Source organism: Eschrichtius robustus, chromosome 18 (genome assembly GCF_028021215.1).
Source record: "Eschrichtius robustus isolate mEscRob2 chromosome 18, mEscRob2.pri, whole genome shotgun sequence".
In the NCBI taxonomy this organism is placed as follows: Eukaryota; Metazoa; Chordata; class Mammalia; order Artiodactyla; family Eschrichtiidae; genus Eschrichtius; species Eschrichtius robustus.
The window spans coordinates 18,684,022-18,708,286 of record NC_090841.1 but is presented as its reverse complement, the minus strand read 5'-3'; the positions used below and the strand labels follow the sequence as shown (position 1 = coordinate 18,708,286).

Here is a 24,265-nt window from a genome sequence, read left to right as displayed (position 1 = left end):
ATTAAGAATCTTCCAACAAACAAAACCCAGGACCAGATGGCTTCACAGGAGAATTCTATCAAACATTTAGAGAAGAGCTAACACCTATCCTTCTCAAACTCTTCCAAAATATAGCAGAGGGAGGAACACTCCCAAACTCATTCTATGAGGCCACCATCACCCTGATACCAAAACCAGACAAAGATGTCACAAAGAAAGAAAACTACAGGCCAATATCACTGATGAACATAGATGCAAAAATCCTCAACAAAATACTAGCAAACAGAACCCAACAGCACATTAAAAGGATCATATACCATGATCAAGTGGGGTTTATCCCAGGAATGCAAGGATTCTTCAATATATGCAAATCAATCAATGTGATACACCATATTAACAGACTGAAGGAGAAAAACCGTACGATCATCTCAATCGATGCAGAAAAAGCTTTTGACAAAATTCAACCCCCATTTATGATAAAAACCCTCCAGAAAGTAGGCATAGAGGGAACTTACCTCAACATAATAAAGGCCATATATGACAAACCCACTGCCAACATCGTTCTCAATGGTGAAAAACTGAAATCATTTCCACTGAAATCAGGAACAAGACAAGGTTGTTCACTCTCACCACTATTATTCAACATAGTTTTGAAAGTTTTAGCCACAGCAATCAGAGAAGAAAAAGAAATAAAAGGAATCTAAATCAGAAAAGAAGAAGTAAAGCTGTCACTGTTTGCAGATGACATGATACTATACATAGAGAATCCTAAAGACGCCACCAGAAAACTGCTAGAGCTAATCAATGAATTTGGTAAAGTTAGCAGGATACAAAATTAATGCACCGAAATTTCTTGCATTCCTATACACTAATGATGAAAACTCTGAAAGAGAAATTAAGGAAACAGTCCCATTTACCATTGCAACAAAAAGAATACAATACCTAGGAATAAACCTACCTAAGGAGACAAAAGACCTGTATGCAGAAAACTATAAGATACTGATGAAAGAAATTAAAGATGATACAAACAGATGGAGAGATATACCATGTTCTTGGATTGGAAGAATCAATGTTGTGAAAATGACTCTATTACCCAAAGCAATCTACAGATTCAATACAATCCCTATCAAACTACCACTGGCATTTTTCACAGAACTAGAACAAAAAATTTCACAATTTGTATGGAAACACATAAGACCCCAAATAGCCAAAGCAATCTTGAGAAAGAAAAATGTAGCTGGAGGAATCAGGCGCCCTGACTTCAGACTATACTACAAAGCTACAGTAATCAAGAGAGTATGGTACTGGCACAAAAACAGAAATATAGATCAATGGAACAGGATAGAAAGCCCAGAGATAAACCCACGCACATACAGTCACCTTATCTTTGGTAAAGGAGGCAAGAATATACAATGGAGAAAGGCAGCCTCTTCAATAAGTGGTGCTGGGAAAATTGGACAGCTACATGTAAAAGAATGAAATTAGAACACTCCCTAACACCATACACAAAAATAAACTCAAAATGGATTAAAGACCTAAATGTAAGGTCAGACACTATCAAACTGTTAGAGGAAAACACAGGCAGAACACTCTTTGACATAAATCACAGCAAGATCCTTTTTGACCCACCTCCTAGAGAAATGGAAATAAAAACAAATATAAACAAATGGGACCTAATGAAACTTAAAAGCTTTTGCACAGCAAAGGAAAACATAAACAAGATGAAAAGACAACCCTCAGAATGGGAGAAAATATTTGCAAATGAAGCAACTGACAAAGGATTAATCTCCAAGATTTACAAGCAGCTCATGCAGCTCAATATCAAAAAAACAAACAACCCAATCCAAAAATGGCAGAAGATCTAAATAGACATTTCTCCAAAGAAGATATACAGATTGCCAACAAACACATGAAAGGATGCTTAACATCACTAATCATTAGAGAAATGCAAATCAAAACTACAACGGGGTATCATCTCACACCAGTCAGAATGGCCATCATCAAAAAATCTACAAACAATAAATGTTGGAGAGGGTGTGGAGAAAAGGGAACCCTCTTGCACTGTTGGTGGAATGTAAATTGATACAGCCACTATGGAGAACAGTATGGAGGTTCCTTAAAAAACTAAAAATAGAACTACCATACGACCCAGCAATCCCACTACTGGGCATATACCCTGAGAAAACCATAATTCAGAAAGAGTCATGTACCACAATGTTCATTGCAGCTCTATTTACAATAGCCAGGACATGGAAGCAACATAAGTGTCCATTGACAGATGAATGGATAAAGAAGATGTGGCACATATATACAATGGAATATTACTCAGCCACAAAAAGAAACGAAATTGACTTATTTGTAGTGAAGTGGATGGACCTAGAGTCTTTCACACACAGTGAAGTAAATCAGAAAGAGAAAAACAAATACCGTATGCTAACACATATGTATAGGGAAAAAAAATGGTTCTGAAGAACCTAGGGGCAGGACAGGAATAAAGAAGCAGATGTAGAGAATGGACTTGAGGACATGGGGAGGGGGAAGGGTAAGCTGGGACGAAGTGAGAGAGAGGCATGGACTTATATATACTACCAAATGTAAAACAGATAGCTAGTGGGAAGCAGCCGCATAACACAGGGAGATCAGCTTGGTGCTTTGTGACCACCTAGAGGGGTGGGATAGGGAGGATGGGAGGGAGAAGCAAGAGGAAGGTGATAATGGTATATATATGTATATGTATAGCTGATTCACTTTGTTATAAAGCAGAAACTAACACACCATTGTAAAGCAATTATACTCCAATAAAGATGTTAGAACAAAACAAAAAACACAGTCTCTCTCATCAGGTAGTTTACAATCTGTTAGGGAGAAGCAAGCTTTATAAACCCACCTGAAAATAAACCCTACTATAGAAGACAGCAAATGGTTAAGAGCCTTGGATTGTATAAATGTTACAGTTCAGTGTAAGTAGGATCCTTTCCAACCAGGATGTCTTGGAAGTCTTTGAATATGCGAAATTTGATCTGGGCTTTAAGAGAACTGGGAATAGGCATGAGCAAAAGCGTTAAAATATCAGAAAGTGTTGGAGCCAAGAAAAGACATTTTCAAGAAAGAAGGATAAGCATTGTGTGAAGTACTAAGAGAAATCACTGAATGAATCATAACACTGAAGTCATCACAAGGGAGAAATAATTTAAAATATTATTTTACACAGATATAAAGAACAAACTAGTAGTTACCATTGGGAGAAGGAAAGGGCATGGGGCAAAATAGGGGTAAGGGATTAAGAGGTACAAACTATGTATAAAATATACTGTGTATAAAATACATAACCTACAGAGATATATAGTACAACACAGGGAATATAGCCAATATTTTATAATAGCTATAAATGGAATACAACCTTTAAAAATTGTGAATCACTATGGTGGACACCTAAAACTTACATGATATAGTACATCAACTATACTTCAATTTTTAAAAAATATTATTTTAAAGATAGCACCAACTTATATTTTTAATTCAATTTTTCTTCTTTTATATTCTGTTAATTTTTCCCCAAAGTGTATGTAGCAAATATAAATACAAAATACTGACTTTCTACAAGTTACATACGTGAACTGTTCAGATTTTTCCTACATCTATACGCAACTTTATTTCTCTAGTTTTAAAAAAAAAGGGGGGGCCCAAGTCTTGTATACTGCAGAAGAGATTTCCATACTATTGCTTGTGTTTTTTTTGTTTTTTTTTTATGGCTGTGTTGGGTCTTCGTTTCTGTGCGAGGGCTTTCTCTAGTTGCAGCAAGTGGGGTCCACTCTTCATCGCGGTGCGCGGGCCTCTCATTATCGCGGCCTCTCTTGTTGCGGAGCACAGGCTCCAGACGCGCAGGCTCAGTAATTGTGGCTCACGGGCCTAGTTGCTCTGTGGCATGTGGGATCTTCCCAGATCAGGGCTCGAACCTGTGTCCCCTGCATTGGCAGGCAGATTCTCAACCACTGCGCCACCGGGGAAGCCCCTTGCTTGTGTTTTAAGTTCAGAGTTTTAGGCTCTTGGTCTGTATTATTAAGAGTCATGATATTGAAAACATCTAATATTTATTAAACAGGTATTGTGCTAAGTGCTTTACATGCTATTTTAGTTAATGCTAGCTGCCATAATAGATAAATCCCAGAATCTCCGTGGCTTAACAAAATCAAAGTTTATTTCTCACTTACGTAAAGTCCAAAACGAGTGTTTCTAACAGGCATAAAGCTCTCCTCCACACCGTGTTTCGGGACCAAGTTTCCTTCCATTTCCTAAAGATGGTGGTCCTGGCATCTTTAACAAGTAGCTTCTGGGGAAACTGCAGAAGTTGAAAGAACAAGGAGGATCACAATGGGAGATTTTTGCGAGCTGAGCCTAGGAGTAGCATGAATTTCTTTCTCTTACATTCCCTTGGCCAGAATTCAGTCTTATGACCACAATTAACTGCACGTGACGATGTGGGATGTGGTTTAGCTGATTGTCCAGGAAAAAAAAGAAATGATTTGGTGAACAGTTTGCGAGTCTCTGCCACACATACATTTTTCCGCATTTAATCCTAACAACCCCATTGGATATGTAGTATAATTTATAGCACTTTACGGGTGAGGAAAGTGGAATTTTGACAGGTGAAGTTCCTTACCTCACGGTTAATAAATGACAGAACTCAAATTCAAATCTAGGCAATCTAACTAAAAAACTATATTCCTTATCAAGTTAACTGCAATATGACTGAAATTCTTGTTACTGAAGAAGAATGTTTAGGCTTTTTTTAGTTATAGGAGAGGTATGACAATTTTAGAACTGTAAGTAACCCAAGCCCATCATTTTAGTGATGAAGTAATTGAGATCTAGAGGTAGAATGTCCTGTCGAAGGCTCAAATCACTGCTGCTCAGGTATCATACAACGTAAAGAACATTTTATAAGAAAATATAATCTTGACAAATTAATAACTTATGTCATACTTTCTAAAAGTTAACTTTCTAAAAGATTTAATGTAGTTAAATGCAAGCATTTAGATTTGTTGCTTGAAAAGGAAGCACAACACAGAGTAAGCCTGCCACCGTGTGGCGTGAGCCAAACTTAACATCTGTTAAATGTTTTATTCCCATTTATTGTGTTTGTTTCTAGTATATTTATTAACCAACCTAGATTTGACACTGTCTTTGATAAGAAATTCACACCCAGCTATGGTAAATGCTATAGGTTTAACTATTTTTTAATTTCAAGATACATTTCTTCATCCAACTCTAAAAATCACTGCAATATTTCCGATCCCACTACAGGGGTGACCAACTTTTAAAAGGTGGCCCAGGCACTTCCACAAGAGGATTACTTACTTCAGTGCTTCACAAACAAGGAAACAAATTCAACAATTAGTAGGATTTGTCTCAGTCCACTCAGAAGTGAATCAATGAGCCAGATTAGAAGGCAGAATTCCCAATCATACAATAGGGATATCCAAGGAGTCTTCAAATATGGATAAAACACCCCTAGGAAGAAGGAGAATCAGAATTTATACAGGAGTCACCATTTCCTAGAGTTTTAGCAAGGTATAAGCTTAATATGTTGTTTTAGCAAGGTATAAGCTTAATATGTTGTAACACGCCAGGCAGACATTTCCCTGCCCTCTCCCTGCATTTATCAAAATAAAAATGATATCTAAAGTTGTTTAAAAGGCAACAGATCTAGCGGGTGACTAAATGGAAATCCGGTATTGCTGCTGCCTCTAACACTTGTTTCAAATGATTAGGGGTGGGGCATTGGTATTCATATCCTGATATAGTTTTTACATGTCCCTCTTTTCTTTTTTAAAGTCTTATTCCTACTTCTTTCTTTTTCTACCACGGCAAACTCTGAAATATTAATTTCACATATAACTCACCCGATGTGACTGGGGAAAGCAGTTAAAGGGAAGAAAAGTTTTCAATGTTTGAGGGTTTAAAAAACCCCACATCTTCCTTTTCTCTTTTCTTTTTTTACTTTTTTGGATGGAGGGTTCATGAGAATAAGCCCACACATTGGTATGTAAATTTGTTTTTCCTACCTAATGAGTTAATTGAGATGGGAGCATCAATTTAATCCAGTGACTGTGTGTCAGTATCTCTCTAGGAGAAAGAAGTGTCAATGGAAATCCAAGCTTCTCTACACTCCAGATTTCTCCCCATCTCCTCACCTCCTCCAGCCTCCACATCTTTCCCAAGCATAGGTATGTACCAACCTCAAGAACACCACTTGGGCAATGTTTGCTAGGGGCCAAAAGTATATGAACAATCCTATATTGTGTGAACACCCATTCTTTGGGGAATGCTCTGCCTTCCCTCTAGAGCAGCCATTGATTTCTCATCTTATCGATACCTGTGCAGCCACGTAAGATTGGCCTGGGGAAGCTGCAGCACTCCCTGTTCTAGAAAGGTCTCCTGCAGATTCTGCAAATCTCTAGGATCACATAATTTCGCCTGTGTTTTAGTATTATACTTCTTACGGCCTTCTCAATATTTAATAAATTATTTTTTAAGATAGTAACAAAAGATAACCAAGGTAGACTTATATGTACTAACATGGAGAAATCACTGCAACATTGTTTTATGAAATGTTACAGACATCACAATTACATTAAAAAAAAGACCTAACCAAACAAAAATAAATAATAAAATATCTGTCTGCTCCAAAATATGTGAGTATATTATAGAAATATCACTGTAAAAATGTACATCAAACTGTGGATTCTGATTATCTCTGAGGAAGGGAGTAGTGATTTGGAGGGTGAGCTTAGGCATTTCACCTTGTAGACTTTTATATTGTTTGACGCTCATACAGAAAAATATATTCATCAAAACTTATGTAATGATTTTTAATAAAAAGAAGAGAATTGAAGTAAACACTCTGTTGCTTGCTGCCCAGAGTGACAGTAACTCATCTGGGAAATGTAGTAAAGTCTCAAGTGCTGATCTGAGTTTCTGAGACATGACCATCCGAGCTACTTCCTAACCAAGTGGTTTTCTTCCTGTCAACTAAAAATACACTAGCCAGTTCAGGAAATGTGGCTGACTGAACAGCAGCTGCCGCTGAGGACCTACTTTGCATATGAAAACAACCTTGGAAGATAAATAGCAAAACCTCCCTGTCATCAGTTCCTGTTTTGAGGCACGGCTGGAGCTCATCACACACGTCTGTCTTGGCCTCCACATTATCCTTTCTGCATATTTTCAGGAGACAGTCTCTGGCCACTGTTTCTTTTCCCCCTTAGTGTCAGGAAACTTCCTGCAAATATTGTAAAAGCAGAAGCTGAAGGAGCTTCAGTGCAAAGCTAACACTCTTCAGATCTTTCTTACACTGTTTCAGAAAGCAGATCATCCGCCGCTGTTTCCTTTTCATGTGTGTTTTTTTTAAACGACAAAGATCAGCTGCCAAGATACTATTTATGTTCAGAGTGAGAGAGAGAGAGAGAGAGAGAGTAAAAAGAGACAGGCACAAAAATTTCCCCCGACTCTGCCGTGTTCTTTACTCAGTTATAAAGAGATGGTGTTTCCAATAAAATGGAAACTAGAAACAGTGAAAAGTTCTGGCAGATGAGCTGTGCTGCAAATGTAAAACACAAGCCAGTTAAAGTGATAATAACTCAAAGTACAATTTGTAATGCAAAATAAAGACATTTAAAAAGAGTCTGCAATACTATATTCTACATCTAATTCTGTTACATGATGTCCTAGTCTCCATATACATGAATAATGTTGACCTCTTCCATTCACATGGCATGTAGATGCATTTTGAAAGGTTTTTTTAAAAATAATGTGATAGACTGTACAGAGCACTGCTCGTAGCTGCTCAGTAAAAATTGCACTGTAACTATAGAATATTAGAGCTGAACAAAATTTAGAGAAGAACTAGTCCAACCTTCTTGCTTTACAGTTGAGATAACTGAGGTTCAGAAAGATTAAATAACTTACCCAAGGTAACACAGATAGAAAGTAGCAGATCTGGGGCTAGAATCCAGATCTCCTCATTCTTCAACCTGCCTTCTTCCTTAATACATGATGGTGCCTCACTAATCCAGCCTCGCTATCCTGCCCTGTCTCTCATTTGCAAGATAGCAAGCAAGAATTACTGCAGCATTTCCACTGATTTCTTATCTTTGGACTCGACGACCAGGCTACACAAGCAACCAAGTGTGAGCACCTGGGACATGCCTGCTGGCACACACACGCGTGTGCACGCACACACACTGTTAACTCATGTTAAAGACGATCTTGGAAGAAAGCCTGTGTGTAAGAAGACAACCCTCTACCATGGAATACTGGAAAAATGCAGTAGACACTGTTGCCCACCCAACACTATTCCCACTTTCTTCTCACTAAGAATAGTGCAACTTTACTCAGCTGTCGAGAGACAGAGACAGTACAAGACAGAGACAGAGGTGAACCCTGCCTGGCCAAACCAAGTCGTTTCATTCTCTTGGACAATGAGATATCAGATAAAATTGACTGGGAGGCTTTGGGGGAATACTTCCTTCCTGATAAAATAAATACACACACACACACACACACACACATGCACACAAACACACGAGAAGACTGCCACCTTTCCCTTCTTCCTGCTTTTGAATTAGGTTGTGTGAAGACGAGAAGCTTGGTGTTGCTGCACCGAGGAAAGGAAACATCACCCACAGGTTGATGCCAAAGCAGAAATGTGGAAAGAGATTGGCTCCTGGATGACACTGCTGAGCTGCCCAACCAACCTGGAACCGCCTCCCTCCTTACCTACGTCGGTCGTGTGAGATCATAAGAAAACCTAGTTTCAGCCACTTGCAGCTGAAAGCATAGTTACTTTGCCTCTCTGAACCTCAGCTTTTTCTTAATAAAAAGGTGATAACGATACCTACCTGGCACAGTGGTCAAGAGGAGGAAATGGGATCATTAAACGCCTAACATAAAGAACCCAGTAAATGGTGCCTGCCAGTACCATTACCATTATAATCATTACATCAAAATCCTCAACAGTGGGCATGTTTCCTCTATTCCCCAATCTCTGCGGCACCTGGAAGCGTTTCCCTACAACAGTGTCTGGGGACAGTACATCCAGCTACCACCTCCTCTCTGAAGGCTGAGGAACTCAAAGCATGGGTGCTTTGAGCCTGGGAGCTGGAGGGCTGGACAGTCTGTAAAAGAAAAAAAGAAAAAGAAAAATCCAACTTGTAAGATCAAGGCATAACTCATAGTGCAACATGACGACATACGGTAAGATCTGAGCAAGCCATAAAGCATTCATTTCTTCCGTCCTAGAAATACCAACTCTGGCAATTTAGCCAATGGAAATAATCCAAATGAAGAGAAAAACTTTATTCACAAAATCTTTTTTTTTTAATAGTATATTAATTTGTGACCTATATTATTTTTATTTATTTTTGGCTGTGTTGGGTCTCCGTTTCTGTGCGAGGGCCTTCTCTAGCTGCGGCAAGCGGGGGCCACTCTTCATCGCGGTGCGCGGGCCTCTTACCATCGCGGCCTCTCCTGTTGCGGAGCCCAGGCTCCAGACGCGCAGGCTCAGTAGTTGTGGCTCACGGGCCTAGTCGCTCCGGGGCATGTGGGATCTTCCCAGACCAGGGCTCAAACCCGTGTCCCCTGCATTAGCAGGCAGATTCCCAACCACTGCGCCACCAGGGAAGCCCACAAAATCTTTAATTCAGCATTATTTTAGAAGTCATAGTATTTCTCCTTGATGTGATATAGTTATGAAGCCAACACAGAAGTTTTTATTGGAGACTGTGTAGGGGTAAGGCTGTGTACTTTTCTATATAGACTTAAATGAAATAAATCAGAATACAGACGTGTATGTACACTCTGGTTACACCCATGTGGAACAGCTATAATTAGGCCAGACTATAACTGGCAAACCGATTATTAAGTGCAATGGAACACAAGAAATAAGGGGGCTGTGGATTGTTGAAGACATTCTGGCCAGAAAAGGGAGGAAAGATGAGAAAATATGACAGTGATAGTAGTGGGGCACACAAAGGGCATTTGTTTTCTCTCCACTAAGGCCATTAGATGGATTTCAAAATAATCCAGGTGGCTGAGCCCAGAGCTGAAGGCGCGGGCAGCAGAGATGCAGATGTGGGCCCACAGCTGTGCTCTGGGAAGGCCTCCCATCAGGATCCCCAGGCCTAGGACACTCCACGCAGGCACTGGGGAAGATGTACCAGGAAGTCAGCCCAGCTCTTCAGACCCTGTGAGGGAGGCACAGAGCATCCCAAACCCAGGATTTAGGGAACACAGGGAAGCAGCTTCCACATGCCATTTGCAGAATAAATATTTCTTGTAGAATGTTTCCTATTGATTCACCCTCTGTTAGGAGAGCCTCATTTGTAGTTAAAGTACTAGAAAAGCATAGGCAGACAGATTTCTGTGTTCTGGGGAGATCTGTGGAGGGCAATATATCAGCAATATTCCATGAAACCAATTGCCTAGGAAAAGCATGGAAAGGCACAGAGCTATCACAGATGTATCTTTTTAAAAGGTATATGAAAAAATAAAATAAAAATATTTATATATTATAAATATAAATATCTTTGCAATTAGTGTCTACTGTACCTTATGCCTGATTTAGATCTTCATACACAAAAATTCCTTCCACGATGAATGTGGAGTTTTAGGGTGGTTGACTTGCTCCTGCCTCTGTCCCCTGTGCAATACTGAGCATATGGTGGGACAGTGTTCTGCTCCAAGGTGGCCCATAGGACATGGTAGAAGCCAGGATCCATGAGGGTGAGACTGCACACTGCCTTGAAGGAACAGACTTCACTGATCAGACAGCAAGAAGCTGTACCCTCTGGCTGTCACCATGTATGACTTCCGATTTGGGGTCCCCCATTGTCATTCCACCTGGCTCCCCCATGACTGGTCCTCACTCATCCTTTCCTCTATCCAACTATCTCCTCCTATGGGAGGGGCCCCAAACAGCAACTCACCTCTTGTTTTACATAACACATATTTTACAATGTCCAATATCTTAAAATCAAGAAATGAAAATCAGAAATAATAGAATCTACCTGCCCACGTGGTCTTGAAAGAAAATCAATATAATGCTTTAACTAAAAGATAAGGAATAAATAAAAGGAAGGTAAACGTAGTAAGAGAATCTCTGTTTCCATCGTAAGTGCTCAGGTACAATCACAGCATCTAAACATAGAAATAATGTGGCCTCCTTCCCTGGTGGCGCAGTGGTTAAGAATCCTCCTGCTAGTGCAGGGGACACGGGTTCAAGCCCTGCTCCGGGAAGATCCCACATGCCGCGGAACAACTAAGCCCGTGCACCACAACCACTGAGCCTGAACTCTAGAGCCGGCGCGCCTAGAGCCTGTGCTCCGCAGCAAGAGAAGCCACCGCAATGAGAAGCCCGCGCACCGCAGCGAAGAGTAGCCCCCGCTCGCCACGACGAGAGAAAGCCCGCGCGCAGCAACGAAGAACCAATGCAGCCAAAAATAAATAAATTAAAAATTAAAAAAATTTAAGAAAAGAAAGAAATACTGTGGCCTCACTGGCACCTGATACAGCATTTTCCTGTGTCTCATCAGCAACTTAAATGCCGCAGGCACTGCTGCTGTCAGAGATGCGATTTCTTAAAATGGTGAACAGCTCACGCTAAAACTCTGAACAAAACAAAGTGCAAGCTTTCCTCAATTCACAGAGTAATGACATTTCTGGAAAACGTCATGTACGTGAAACGATGCAGAAAATTGTCTGGGTTTACATATAAAACAAAATTAGGTTCTAGGATCAGATAATTTTTATAAATAGTGGGCTTTTAAAAACGACAGAAATGTCCGGGGCATTCGAAAGCTGAATTCAAATTCAAGAAACATTCTTCCTTGTGCAGAATTATCGTGGGCACTGTAGCACGTCTAGCATCTCTGGTCCCCACGCACTGAATGCCAGCAGTGTGCACTCACCAGACTTTCCAAGTGCCGCCACTGAGAGCCACTGGTCTCAGTTTATCCGTCGACCTTGTGCTCTCTGCCTGCTTTCTCTGAGCCTGGGGAAAGCCTACCCATGGCCATACCTACCTGTAACCAGGTTCCCATAAACACACTGCACCTGTGGTAAGCACCCCAAATTCAGATACACTGCTTAGGGCTCCACGGGAGTGCCTAATAAAGGATAGTCACAGATGGAGTTAAATGTCTGAGAGAACTTCCACTTTTAGCATGGTTGGAGTGTTGATTCCCACCACAACACCCCACAAAGACCACTTTCACACGCCCCTCACATCACCCACTGTGGGGGGTGCTGCTGGCTGCAACCCCTCCCTGCCTCTCCCACTGACCCTTGACAGAGCCGATGCCTAAAAAACTGATTAAGAGAAGATTTACTCAAGAGATTAAATGCCTCAGAGTATGTTACCATTTGGGGAAAGAAAGAAAGGAAAACCATGAAAAACTAATGTATCATACTTGCTTACATGTGCACAGACTGTCTCTGGGAAAATATCTAAGAAGCCGATGATGTGGGTTTCTTTTCCCAGGAAAGCACCTGCATGGCAGGAGGACAGGGGTGAGAGGGAAACTTCCTTGACACTCGACACCTTTTGTACCTTTTGAATTTTGTATGGAGAGCTTGAAAATCTAAATGAATAAAACCTGATCTTCGAAAGATGCAGTCCTTGGAAACCAGTTACTTACTTGGGTATTGCCAAGTTGAGAAAGTGAGAGACTAGAGAAAGATGAGGCTGTAACAGACAGACAGAAAGCCAGGGTCCCCCATGCAGCCCAGGAAAAGGAGGGCTGGAAGGAGGAATTTGTCAGCGTTTCTCCAGCACTTTCCAGGGGAACAAAGCTCTGATTCTAGCACTTTCTCCCTTTGAACCTAACTGTAGAGAGGAGAAAAGAAAGCCGTCACCAGGCTCTGTTCCATGATAAACAACCCCTTAAAATCCACCAGCTTTCCATTGTTTCCAAACAGCCTGTTCGGACGCAGCTTCCACGGTTGATGTATTCACCTGTGCGTCCGCCACATCTCCCCTCCTCCCACATTTTCTCCTGGTGTGCTGCACGGAAAACTGGTCCCTGATCTTGGGCCGAATAGATCCCATTGGAAATGTAAGAAATAGCATTCTGGCCTATAAATCATTTCTTTGTGAGTGTAGAGAGTATGGCTCGATTCTCCGGGCCTGAATATCTGCCCAAGAATTGGCAAAAGTAGATTTCTAAACTCATTCTCTGAACCATGGGGCGCTATCCAGTGGCCATCATGGGAAGTCCTAAGTTCCAGGGACAGTAGAGGTGGGGCCCAAGACCCTTGTCTCTCCTGGTATCAGTGAGCCCAGCAGAGACACCCGTCTTTATTATAGTTCTAGAAGCTGCAGTCACAGGCTTACAAAGCTGCACGTCCCTCTCCAACCACGCCTCTGCTTTTGATGGCTCCCCTTTCCTTATTTCACAGTACTAACCTGGTACTAGGTACCCGATGTGAGTACTTAGTGATGTGCCTTAATTTATGTAATCCTCCCAATAACCCTTCAAGTTAGGTACCATATTATTATCATCTCCATTTTACAGATAAACGGAGGCACAGAGAAATTCAGGAACATGCATGAGGTGACACAGCAAAGAAGTAGTGGAGACCAAGTGTGCCCCCAGATGGTCCCAAACCAAAGCCCACTCTGTTACCTTTTGCTCTTCGTTGCCTCCCAGGTCAGCAGCCCTTCTACCAGCAGCCCTCTATAGCTCCCCACACGAGGGCGTCCAATGAAAAGCTTTCCTCCTTGCTGAGCCAAAGGGATGGGGTTGGAATGTACAGGGGTAATTCAGGCCATGTGGCTTTTGGGTAGAACTAGAGCCCCATTCAACGTAATTGCTGTTTTCCTGCTTCTCATCTTCTCCAGCTTATAGGGACCTTAGCCCTCAGGAAAGGCTCCTTTATTTCCAGGGGAGACTGGTCAGTGCTCAGGGGTCCTCCCCCTGAATGCCTGTCTAGACCCTAGAGGGCGATGTTTCTCTAAGAGCCTGACTGTCAGTACCAAAGCCGGGCCTCCAGACGGCGTGCATGGCCCCAGGCTTCCCTGGAATCCTCAGGGCAGGAGGCTGGGGGAGTGTCCCTCCCTTCACTGTGTCACCTGGGGACACTCAGCACCCAAGCAGCCTGGTATGGTGCCTCTGAGCCCCTCAAGTCAATGGCTTCTTCAGTCTGCCAGACTACCTTCTCCCCTGGGCTCAGACAAGGGGAACCAGGGCCAGAGTAGCATCCCTGGCCCCTCAGCCCCCATGCACACCTTATCCTTAGCCTGCTATGTCCTTATCCTCTGCCGGCCCCAATCCTCCTACAAAGTCCTGGCAGATTCCTTGCAGGATTCCCACTGATTTGTCAGCCAGGCCTGGACAGGGCTGGGTCACGGCTTCATCTAACTGCCCAGCACATGCGTGAGATGGACAAGCCCCCCCCTCCAGACAGTCCTTTACTGCTTTGAGACTGTGCACTTCCTTATAAAATCCAGTTTTAGCAAGAACCCTGCTAAGTCTGTTTAATGAGAATCTCCACCCGCAATATCTGACCAGGTTCCTCATTCTCCACCATCCCCCAGGTAATGTCTGATCACACTGGCCTGTCTTTAGTGACGACTCTGTTAGGTCAGTTTAGCCAGAACCCCCCTTTCCGATGATGTCTCTTAGTAATTTTCCATCCACTGACACCACAGCCCTAGGCTTCTTGGCTATAAATCAACAGGACACAGTGGCGCCTGGGTTTCTGATTTTTCCCAATAGCTTCCTGCTATTAAAATACAGCAGCCTAATGACAACAACTGTTACAATAAGGTGCTTGCCATTTGCAAAGCACTTTCTCCATGAGTAACATGACATGATGAAAGAGAAAGAGACGAATTATAAATCTCAGCAAGACCATGAGCAAATAATTTATCCTGTCTGAGCCTGTTTCTTTGTTGGTTAAGATGAGAGAATCACAAGCCCCAACCTGGTTCTTGACATTGTAATGAAAGAATGTGCCGGAAAGCAGAACTGTCATTGGTTACGAGAACCAAATCACTGGAGCTCCAGATCCAAATCAGAATCTGCGACAGAAACAAGGGCTTCTGGCTGGCCAATTTTTTGAAAATTCTATTTTCTGAAGGCATCATTTTTACTGGGAAAAATATAATTACACTGTCCAATAAAAAAACTTAAGCAATGAGGTTAATCACGCATAGTTCCACCCATTAACACAACTTTTTGATTTTTATGGTTTACCTTCAGTATATATATATATGTATATATATACCTACTTTGGTTTACCTTCAACATTTAAAACCTATTTTTTAAGAGTGTTTTAATTCTACTTAGGCAGTTTTTAAGCACATATGGTTCCAAGCAAATGAAAGAATCTCCAGGCACCAGAAACACACCGAGGCATGAGCTGAAGGAAGAGGTCTGACTCTCAGATTTCTCCACCGCGGGGATCCCAGGATTGAGAGAGGAGAGCAGGTGAATCGGCTGACCAGGGCACGGCTCTGAGCTGGGCGCCCGCCCTCCTGCATATGGAGTCTGAGCTGCCGAGAACCGGGAGTTGGCTCTGCGCCTGGCTGGGGGCATCTTTGTGGCACATCCTCAGCAGGACTGCTCTGCTCGGGGAGCCCCAGGGACGAGGGCGGGGCTGCGGAGCCTGTGCCCCGCCCCCAAGCATCTGGGAAGAGGAAGCACAAAAAGGGAGAACCGGCCACAGTCACTGTACTCGTTTCGCATCTCGCTCTCAGGACTGAAGGCAGCCGCAGGCGGAAGACCACCACAGAGGGGGAGCTTTTGGCCGCAGCCTAACAACACTGAGGTAACTTTCATTTCACTCTTCCACCCCTGGCACGAGGAATGAACAGAGGCTATCTTATTTTCCTCCAGGGGCAGCTGAAATATACTCCTGGGTGTGAGACGTCCCTCCCCCTGTTCCAGCCAAGCTTTCCCTGGACTAAGGTGGGAACAGGTCTTAGTCTTAAAATTTGAGATTCTTGAAAAACCTGTGCAATGTCCTGGAGGTAATTTACCTTGGTAAGACACTGGAGGAAACCACTTTGCTCTGAGCCGTACATGTGTCCACGGTCAACAGTATTTATAAATAGCCACTGTTTACAGGATGCGGCCTGGTCCCTTGGGGGGGGGGCGTCCAAAGGAAGCAAAAGTTACCATGAGCCGACTGCCCCCCTCCGTCAGTGCACTGACCCCAAGATAGCTTCCCCTTCGGGGTTTAGGCTTACAGGAAGGACAACAGAGGCTAGAAGCCACAGACCCGCAAGAATCGAAGCATCTTTCAGTTTGTCTAACTGGAACTTCGTTGTGCCTCCTTGCTCTAACTACCAAGGAATGTCAGCCCACGTTCCGTGCCTTTTAGGGGGAGGCCCTGCCCTCTTCTCTGCAGCGGGCACCCCCCCCCCCCCCCCCCCCCGAGATAGGTCAGCGGATGCTGACTCACACGCCCCTACTTCCCTGCCCTTTCGAAGCCCAGGCCTTTGTTTGAAATATGACACTGTAAAGATACTTTCCTACTTTGGGCGTAGAAGCTCTTCTCCCATGTGCCCGCAAGGATTTGTGTTCCTTCTGAAAAGAATGGCTGATGTGTGCATCCGGCCTTTCTCCCCTAGGGTCTGGCAGTGGCCCCCATGGGGTCTGTGAACTCCCGAGGTCACAAGGCGGAAGCCCAGGTGGTGATGATAGGCCTGGACTTGGCCGGCAAGACCACGCTCCTGTACAAACTGAAGGGCCACCAGCTGGTGGAGACCCTGCCCACCGTGGGTTTCAACGTGGAGCCTCTAGAAGTCCCTGGGCACATGTCTCTGACCCTCTGGGATGTCGGGGGGCAGAGCCAGCTCAGGGCCAGCTGGAAGGACTACCTGGAGGGCACGGACGTCCTCATGTACGTGCTGGACAGCACAGACGAAGCCCGCTTGCCCGAGGCAGTGGCTGAGCTCACCGAGGCCCTGGACGACCCCCACCTGGCCAGCGTGCCCCTCCTGGTGCTGGCCAACAAGCAGGAGGCACCCCATGCCCTGCCGCTGCCTGAGATCAGAGACAGGCTGGGCTTGCACAGGTTACAGGGGCGCTGCTGGGAGCTGCAGGGGTGCAGCGCCCTCACCGGAGAGGGGCTGCCCGAGGCCCTGGAGAGCCTGAGGCGCCTCCTGAAATCCCGCAACCACTGTAACTCCAGGTCAGCACAGGAGGCAGGCTGTGGGGAGAGCCGGAAGCCTTGACCCAGGCAGAGCAGCCTGTCTTCTTCGCTCATGTGGATCGGAAGACCAGCTAATCCTGGAGAATCTCAAATTCAGTTTATCAAACAAGGAATCCCCCTGCGCTCCGACAGCATATTTTCCTCTTGGGACTTATTGTCACCGGTGTTTGTGTTGAAAATCAACTATTCTTTGAATAATGATACTCTGAAGGAAAAAACATACCTCAGCATACTTCGTTTAGTAACTCATTACCACGTGTGAACTAAGCAATTGTAATAACAGAAAAAGTGGTTGCAGAATAATTAAGACCTAAATTCACAGAGGGAAAGAGGTTTCAAAATCAAATCAGAGTATCACCTGGACATGGGCATGATCTTATTTATGAGTGATTTTCCCCGGTAGCCCCTGGGTATGTGCCACCACCACTCTGAGGGCAAGGAGTCAGGGCCAGCAGGATGGAGTCTGCTTCTGCAGGATCTTGGGTTTAGAAGTTCAATGGGGTGCTCAGCCCTGGGCAGAGGCCAGGAGTTCAGGCCTTCCAAAATTGATCCTCTTCTTTGACCCTGATTAACCCTTCTCCAACTTTTTGTTATCCTGTACTGGTCTTTTTCTCAAACCCTTCATTGTTTTCTTTCTGTTTTCCTTCTCTTTCTCTCTCCTTCAAGCACATAGGTTTCCTTGAAGATCAGATTAATCAATGATTTCATTCATTTATTTATTCACTTAATCAAAAAATATGCCGAGTATTGAATTTGTGGCAAAAGGCAATGAGCTTTAGATAGGAAGCTGGACCTCCAGATGGCAGGTGTGAATTTTGAAGATATGTATAACAGCAATGAACCTCTCACTATTAATAGTGAAAGAGAAAGTCGAAGCGTTCTCAGGTGACGTTACCTAAGATCCATGAAGCTCCTGAAATTATTTGCAAAATGTTATGCTTTGGGCCATTTTTCTAGGGAAGGAGATCCAAAACTTTTGTCAGACTTTCAAAGGTACCTGTGACTCCCTACGAATCACTGATCTGGTCTTATACCTCATTCAACCCAGGATACTTTCTATACTTTTTAACGGCAAGTAACTTCCATTTGGTACCTATTCTCGTGTTAAACAACTCTAAATTTTGGATATTCCTTCCCATCCTGGGCTACCATCAGCCTCCTTAGAACTCCTGATGGTGGTTCTGCCCTCTCTGGAGTGACACAATCACTCCAACATCTGAGAGGTCCCTCTACCCAAAGTCTCCCCTTCTAACATCAAGTTAGGTGTGCCTAGTTCTTTCCACCACGTGTCAATCAATGTGTTTCAAGACTTCCTATGTTAGACACAGAAAAGGGCAAAGATGCAAAGACAAAGGAGACTCCAGCCTCATGGTCCTCTAGATGGGGAAGCAGGAGGACATGACTCCCATAAAAAGGAGAGGTTGAGAGTTTACTGTTTACTGAGCACACACTGGGGCTGGTTCCGTGCTCAGTGCTCTACAGAGATTATCTCTAATTCTCCCAACTCTGCAAAGTAGGGATCATTCCCATTTTATATAATTAGACACTGAGGCTCAGAGAGGTTGTGACTTGCTTGAGGCACTGCTCTTAAGTGACATTTCTGGAATTCAAAACCAGATATTCTAGCCCTGATGATGCGTGCATTTTTCCACGACATCATGCTTCTAGAAGGTTTAAGCCAAGGTTGACCTTCAGTAGGCAGATGAGGTGGGAGAGCAGCCTAGTCAGAGGGAAGAGACTGCCTGGAGGCATGAGGGAGAGTGTAGGAAGGACAAACAAACCAGAAAGGCTGAAACACGAGGTTGGGGTGAGGGGTGGGATGTATTATACAGGAAACAAAACTGGAAAGAAAGTTTAGCTCCAAATTAAGGAAGGCTTAGACTTTCATAATCAGGAGTTTGTCTCGGAGAAGTGAAACCACCTGGCTTCCATTTAAGAGGCTAATTTAGTGGCAGTGTGGAGGTGAAATAAAGAGAAGGGGGGACACTGGGGACGGAAAAGCGGGCAGCCCAGCTAGATGCCCATCGCGGTCACAGAGGAGAGGAGAGGAAGACAAGCACATTGAGAGCCATTTTTAAGACAAAGGCTGAGAAAGGAAGAACTTGAAGGTGCCCAAGATTTTGAGTCTGCATGGCAGGCGGGATTGGAATGAACTGAGAAGGTGGACACGGGAGGGGCAGGTTGGGAAGGGGCTAGAACCGCTGGACCCTGCTTTTGGAATGCTGGATCTGAATGTGCTTATAGCTCTTTTCAGACTGTTCAGTTATCTGCAGAGTTTGAGGCACTGAGGACCCTCTGGAGGCATCTGCTGGTTTCTGCTCATGGAGACTCATTTCCTCACATGATTTGTCATTTTTTATTGTGAGGTCATCTTCAGTAGGATTTGTTTTTCCTGTGTGACTCCCGTGTGCTCTGGGTTGTGACAGTTTTTACACAGAGTGGTTTCACATTAGCGTCTACCAGGATCCTGGAGGTTTCAATTGTTTTAGACCAAATATTATGTTAGTTTCTCTGCTTGGGGCTCACGGACCTCACAGGTAGTAGGAATTTGAACTCTGTGCTCATTCATGGCACAGGCCCCAGGGATTCAGTTTCTGACAGGCAACTGTTTTTCTTTGCACTCCCAAGATAGACCGTTTGCTTTGGCATGCCTGGCTGAGCTGGCAGGCAGAATTTTCCAATCCCCTTTTAAGAAAGGGATGCCACTTCAATGCTCTTGCTTTTCTGCTGAGCTCAGATCAAAATTTTCTCTCCTCCAAGCAAGAGTGAGGCCACATCTCCTGTTCCCGTACAGGTGCTGTGACCGCAGCCTGGTCCCTAGAGCCTAAATTTGGCTCCTCTAAGATCCCCCTGGACTCCAGGCTTCACTCAACTGCTTCAGCTGTGGTTTCCCTCTTCAACTGGTTTCTGCCACTTGAGGATTTCCTTTTTTTTTTTTTGCTCAAGGGCAGCCTACGTTAAAACAATTTTTTTTGATTATAGTTTACCCAACACTTATGACTCCATAGTGGCAAAGGGTCCCTCTGCCATGTCACTAGGCATCTGCCAGGGTCCCTGGGAGAGGCTGAGCCCACAGAGGTGGCCGGAGAGAGCAGACACAGGGCCCAGAGCCAGTGCCGGGGAGGAGGTGAGGATAATCCATGGCACGCAGGCAGTGGCCCGGCTTTGCCCTCTCCGGTTCTTCCATCCTTCCTTCTCCCATTCCAGTAATGTTGGCTCTGGAAGGAGGGTGAAATCCCATCCTCTTTCAGAAACTTCCCTGAAGACCATGGGGTAGCTGGCCTTGCCTGCTGGGAGCAAGAGTGGCAACAGGACAAAGCTGGCCTGTAGGACTGGGAATTCCACTCCCATGGCCACTGCCAACTGAAGGGGAGGGCAGTCAGGGGCCAGGAGGGTAGCCTCAGCCCTTGCCTCCCCACCCAAGGCAAGCCAGAGCCCACCAGGGACATGGTGGGGGCAGATGGAGGGGCTTCCCTCCTGCTCTTCTGCTCAGAGAGAAACATACACAGAGGTACGTATACAGGTGCTTATATCACAGAGCTACAGCACAGGGAAGCTTAGGAAAAAACAAATCGTGCCTTCTGTTTTATTTTGTTTTTTAAAAGGTGCTCTCCTTATGAGAGGGGTATTTTGCGTGTTCCAGTTCACCCACACCTTTCAGGTCCGTCAGCCTCCTGTTAACCCATGAGCGGGAGTGAGGAGGTGCGCGAGCAGATGTGGCTGAAAAGCACGTATCTATTTCCTCCTTATATATAAAGGAATCCGTTTTTTTCCTCCGCAAACACTGTATAGCGTGAGATTTGTTCCACGTTGGAGAGCTGATTACCCCTTCGAATATGGGTTGAGCTTCTCCCTTTCTGACTCATTGATTCTGAAGATGTTTCTCCTTCCCCTCTTGGATAGAAGCAATCCTTTGGTGAAAGTAAGAACTGCAGGAGTTGGGTTTTAGTTTGGTCCTGCTGAGTTTTGGGTTTCAGCTGTCCATCCTCACAGATTTCCACACTCACCTCCTCCCGCTGGGGCTGGGGGCAGCTGTGTTCTTCAAAGTGGGCCAGGCCCCCATCCTCAGCACGTGGTGAGCTGGGACCTTGCCTTCCTTCTCATTCTCCAGGTTTTTTTTTTTTAACTAATTAATTAATTTATTTTTGGCTGCACTGGGTCTTCATTGCTGCATGCTGGCTTTCTCTAGTTGCGGCGAGCGGGGGCTGCTCTTCATTGCGGAGCGTGGGCTTCTCATTGCGGTGGCTTCTCTTGTCGTGGAGCACGGGCTCTAGGCGTGCACGGGCTTCAGTAGTTGTGGCACATTGGCGCAGTAGCTGTGGCTCCCAGGGTCTAGAGCACAGGCTCAGTAGTTGTGGCGCACGGGCTTAGTTACTCCGCGGCATGTGGGATCTTCCCGGACCAGGGATCGAACCCGTGTCCCCTGCACTGGCAGGCGGATTCTTAACCACTGCACCACCAGGGAAGTCCCCGTCCTCCAGGCAGATTTTAGAATGCACGACACCTCAAGCATCCTGGCTGCAACCTCAGGTGGTACGGTGAGGTCACCTCGCAAAAGACTCATACTTTCCCCAGAACCCACCTGATGCAACTCAACACCAGCGGGGTACTGCTCCCTTCCAGAAGCCCCAGCCCTGAAGACGGACAGAGGCAAGGCAGTCGAGCAATGAGATTGTCCAGGCTGTGCCTCTTGCCGTAGAGCCTGGGTCAAGATGGGAGAGTCCCTGAGTGAGCGGGAGGTGGGGATCCCATTCCTGCCACTTCTTGGGCCTGAAAGGGCAAATACAAATGAAAAATAAGAGGCTTAGCTCTCCCTGTTGAAAATAAGGGAAGATGCTTCTCCTTCCTCCCTCTTTTTAGAGCATTCACTTGAGAAAACTTGTAATTCTAAGTTCTTTTCTCTGTCTGTTTGAAAGGTATGTAAATTTTTTAAAAAGCTAACTCAGACTCCTGCCAGCTTTAGGACTGTCTTTCTCAGGGACCAGGGAGCCATCCCTTTGAAATGCCATCATCAAGGGAGATAGGGCCCCTCTCCCATCTCTGTGAGAGGGTGGGAGCCTTGCTCCTTGTTGCAAAACTACCTCCTGTCATAAAGATAGGAGAAGTTGGTTTTTCTTTAGGTTAAAGCCAATTAGGTAACACAGATGGTGACCCCAATTACCAGGCGAATCCAGGAAGAACTTGGTGTGACAAATGGCACCTGCATGTCCTGCGAGGTGAGGACTGGTTACTATTGTGCAGGTAAAGGCCTGTGTCCGCCTGCCTGTACAAAAGGCTGAGATTCCTCTCTGTCTTTGCAGTCTCTTAGCTGATTGCCTGTGATGCACATCGCATTCTGGTTTGATGCTTATTCAATAATAAAACTGTTTTCTTTCTCTCCTACCTTTGTGGAGAAGGTTTGCTGGGTTGGCAGATTTGTTTTTAATTCTCTTTCCCTAACAGATCCCATTGGCCTGGCTCTGTGAGCTCCTGATTGCACCCATGATTAGTAACAAGACATGGGTGCAGAGTAATCACCCTGAATGCCTCCTAGAAGGTTGTGGAGGGCACTTAATTAGGAATGATACCCGTGGCACTCCCCTCCCACAGGATTATGGAAACCTGTGATCAGAATCCTGTGATTGCCTCTAAACTCACTGGAGAGAAGCATTTCTCGGTGCACTGAAGTGTGACCCCCGCATTCCCTTCCCACACGGCTCGTAAAAGCAGTGGCTCAGGAAAAACAAAATAATTTTAGAAAGGAAAAAAGGAGTCTTTTATTTTTACCTCATTGTCTTGATTTCCACTCCTCTGATATATTCACCCCCAAGGAAATTTGGCTATGGAAAAGTATTTAAAAATTTTCCATGAGAAATGGCACTGTTCTGCCTCAGATTTCAAGCTAAAAACCTAATAATGAGTCCTTCTCCCTCACCCTGGTCCCCTCCAGCAACCTGGGACACATGGGCATTTTTGCAGCTTACTTCAAGCATGAAATTACAAACCTAAACTAATTAATTCTCATAAAAGCACTTCCAATTCTTCCAATAAAAGGAGGCATCATTATTAAAAATTATCTCCGGATTATGAACATGACACCATATCATTTTGCAATCTTTATCCTACCTTTTTTTGTATTCCACAAACTTCAATTTCGTATGGCACTAAGCGTTGGCTTAGCCTGGAGGAGAAATATAAAGGATTCAAAGAAACATATATAAGGATTTTCAGGGTTATGAAAATTCTTCCATGAAGAATTGCTACCAAGATGGAGACGCAGCCCCATCCTCTGCTCAAGTTGGTGCCGTCTAAACGCGCTTGGCTTGTGCGCACTGGCTTCGAGTCTGGCCTTGAAGTCAGTCAGAATGGACTAGAACAGGAGCTCTATAACTCACCAACTGGGCAAATTATTTAACCCAACTACGCCCCAGCCGCCTCATCTACAGAATGGGAGTGATAATAGGAGGTACCTCGCAAAGTTCTTACGAGAATTCGGCGAGATAATGTGTTCATCAAGGCAACTTGTATCTCTTGAGCACCTACTATGTGCAAAACACTGAGCAATGTGCAAGAGCTACAAGGATGGAGGAGATACAGGCACTGTCCCTGCCCTTGACATACAGTCTAGCTTTCAATAAGGGACAGCGGTTAATATTGTCACACTGAAGCACGCTACAAATGCAAATGAAGCAGAGTTCTGGGGGCCCAGGCTTTTCTTGCAGATCCCTCTCCCACGCTCAGAATTCTCCAGACTCAGACTTGTTCTGGAGTGAAGAGGGGGCCAGGGCTGGTGGAAGGGTACAGAGGTTGGGGGTGCAGAGCCCTAGACTGCTCTTCTGACATCTGAACTCTGCACACTTAGCCTCTACCCTCTTCCCTACCACTTCTATTAACATCCCTATTCTAGAGCTTCTCCCCTGTCCTTCCCACGCCAAAGCACGTTTAATTCGAGTAGGCAAAGCCCAGAATTAGTATCTCTTCCATGCAATTTAAATGCACCCTCCCCTTGCAAAGGCTAGTGGACTGACTAGACATAGACAGGAATGATTTGAGAAGATGGGGGGTTGAATCCCACCCTCAATTCTATTCC

General features: G+C 44.6%; 2 protein-coding genes across 5 annotated transcripts in view; one reads left to right on the top strand and one right to left on the bottom strand.

Moving 5' to 3' along the window:
• RCBTB1 (RCC1 and BTB domain containing protein 1) overlaps positions 1-24,265 on the bottom strand; it is a 94,436-nt gene that overhangs the window by 59,919 nt on the left and 10,252 nt on the right. The window contains exons 3-5 of one of the 4 annotated variants that reach the window (XM_068526951.1): positions 9,035-9,155; positions 5,338-5,490; positions 4,191-4,318 (exon numbers count right to left, since the gene is read on the bottom strand). The gene's annotated coding sequence lies outside the window, so the exon portion shown is untranslated. Of the gene's footprint in view, positions 1-4,190; positions 4,432-5,337; positions 5,924-9,034; positions 9,156-24,265 lie in introns of those variants that run through there. The other 3 variants (XM_068526953.1, XM_068526957.1, XM_068526954.1) reach the window with 3 other exon arrangements.
• ARL11 (ARF like GTPase 11) lies at positions 15,682-22,650 on the top strand. The gene is made up of 2 exons (XM_068526962.1): positions 15,682-15,807; positions 16,613-22,650. The coding sequence occupies exon 2, from the start codon at positions 16,631-16,633 to the stop codon at positions 17,216-17,218; it is 588 nt and encodes a 195-aa protein (XP_068383063.1). The 5' UTR covers positions 15,682-15,807; positions 16,613-16,630; the 3' UTR covers positions 17,219-22,650.

What these genes read in the sequence shown, in the direction of transcription:
- ARL11 (XM_068526962.1), top strand. Translation starts at nt 16,631, where the DNA reads ATGGGGTCTGTGAACTCCCGAGGTCACAAGGCGGAAGCCCAGGTGGTG.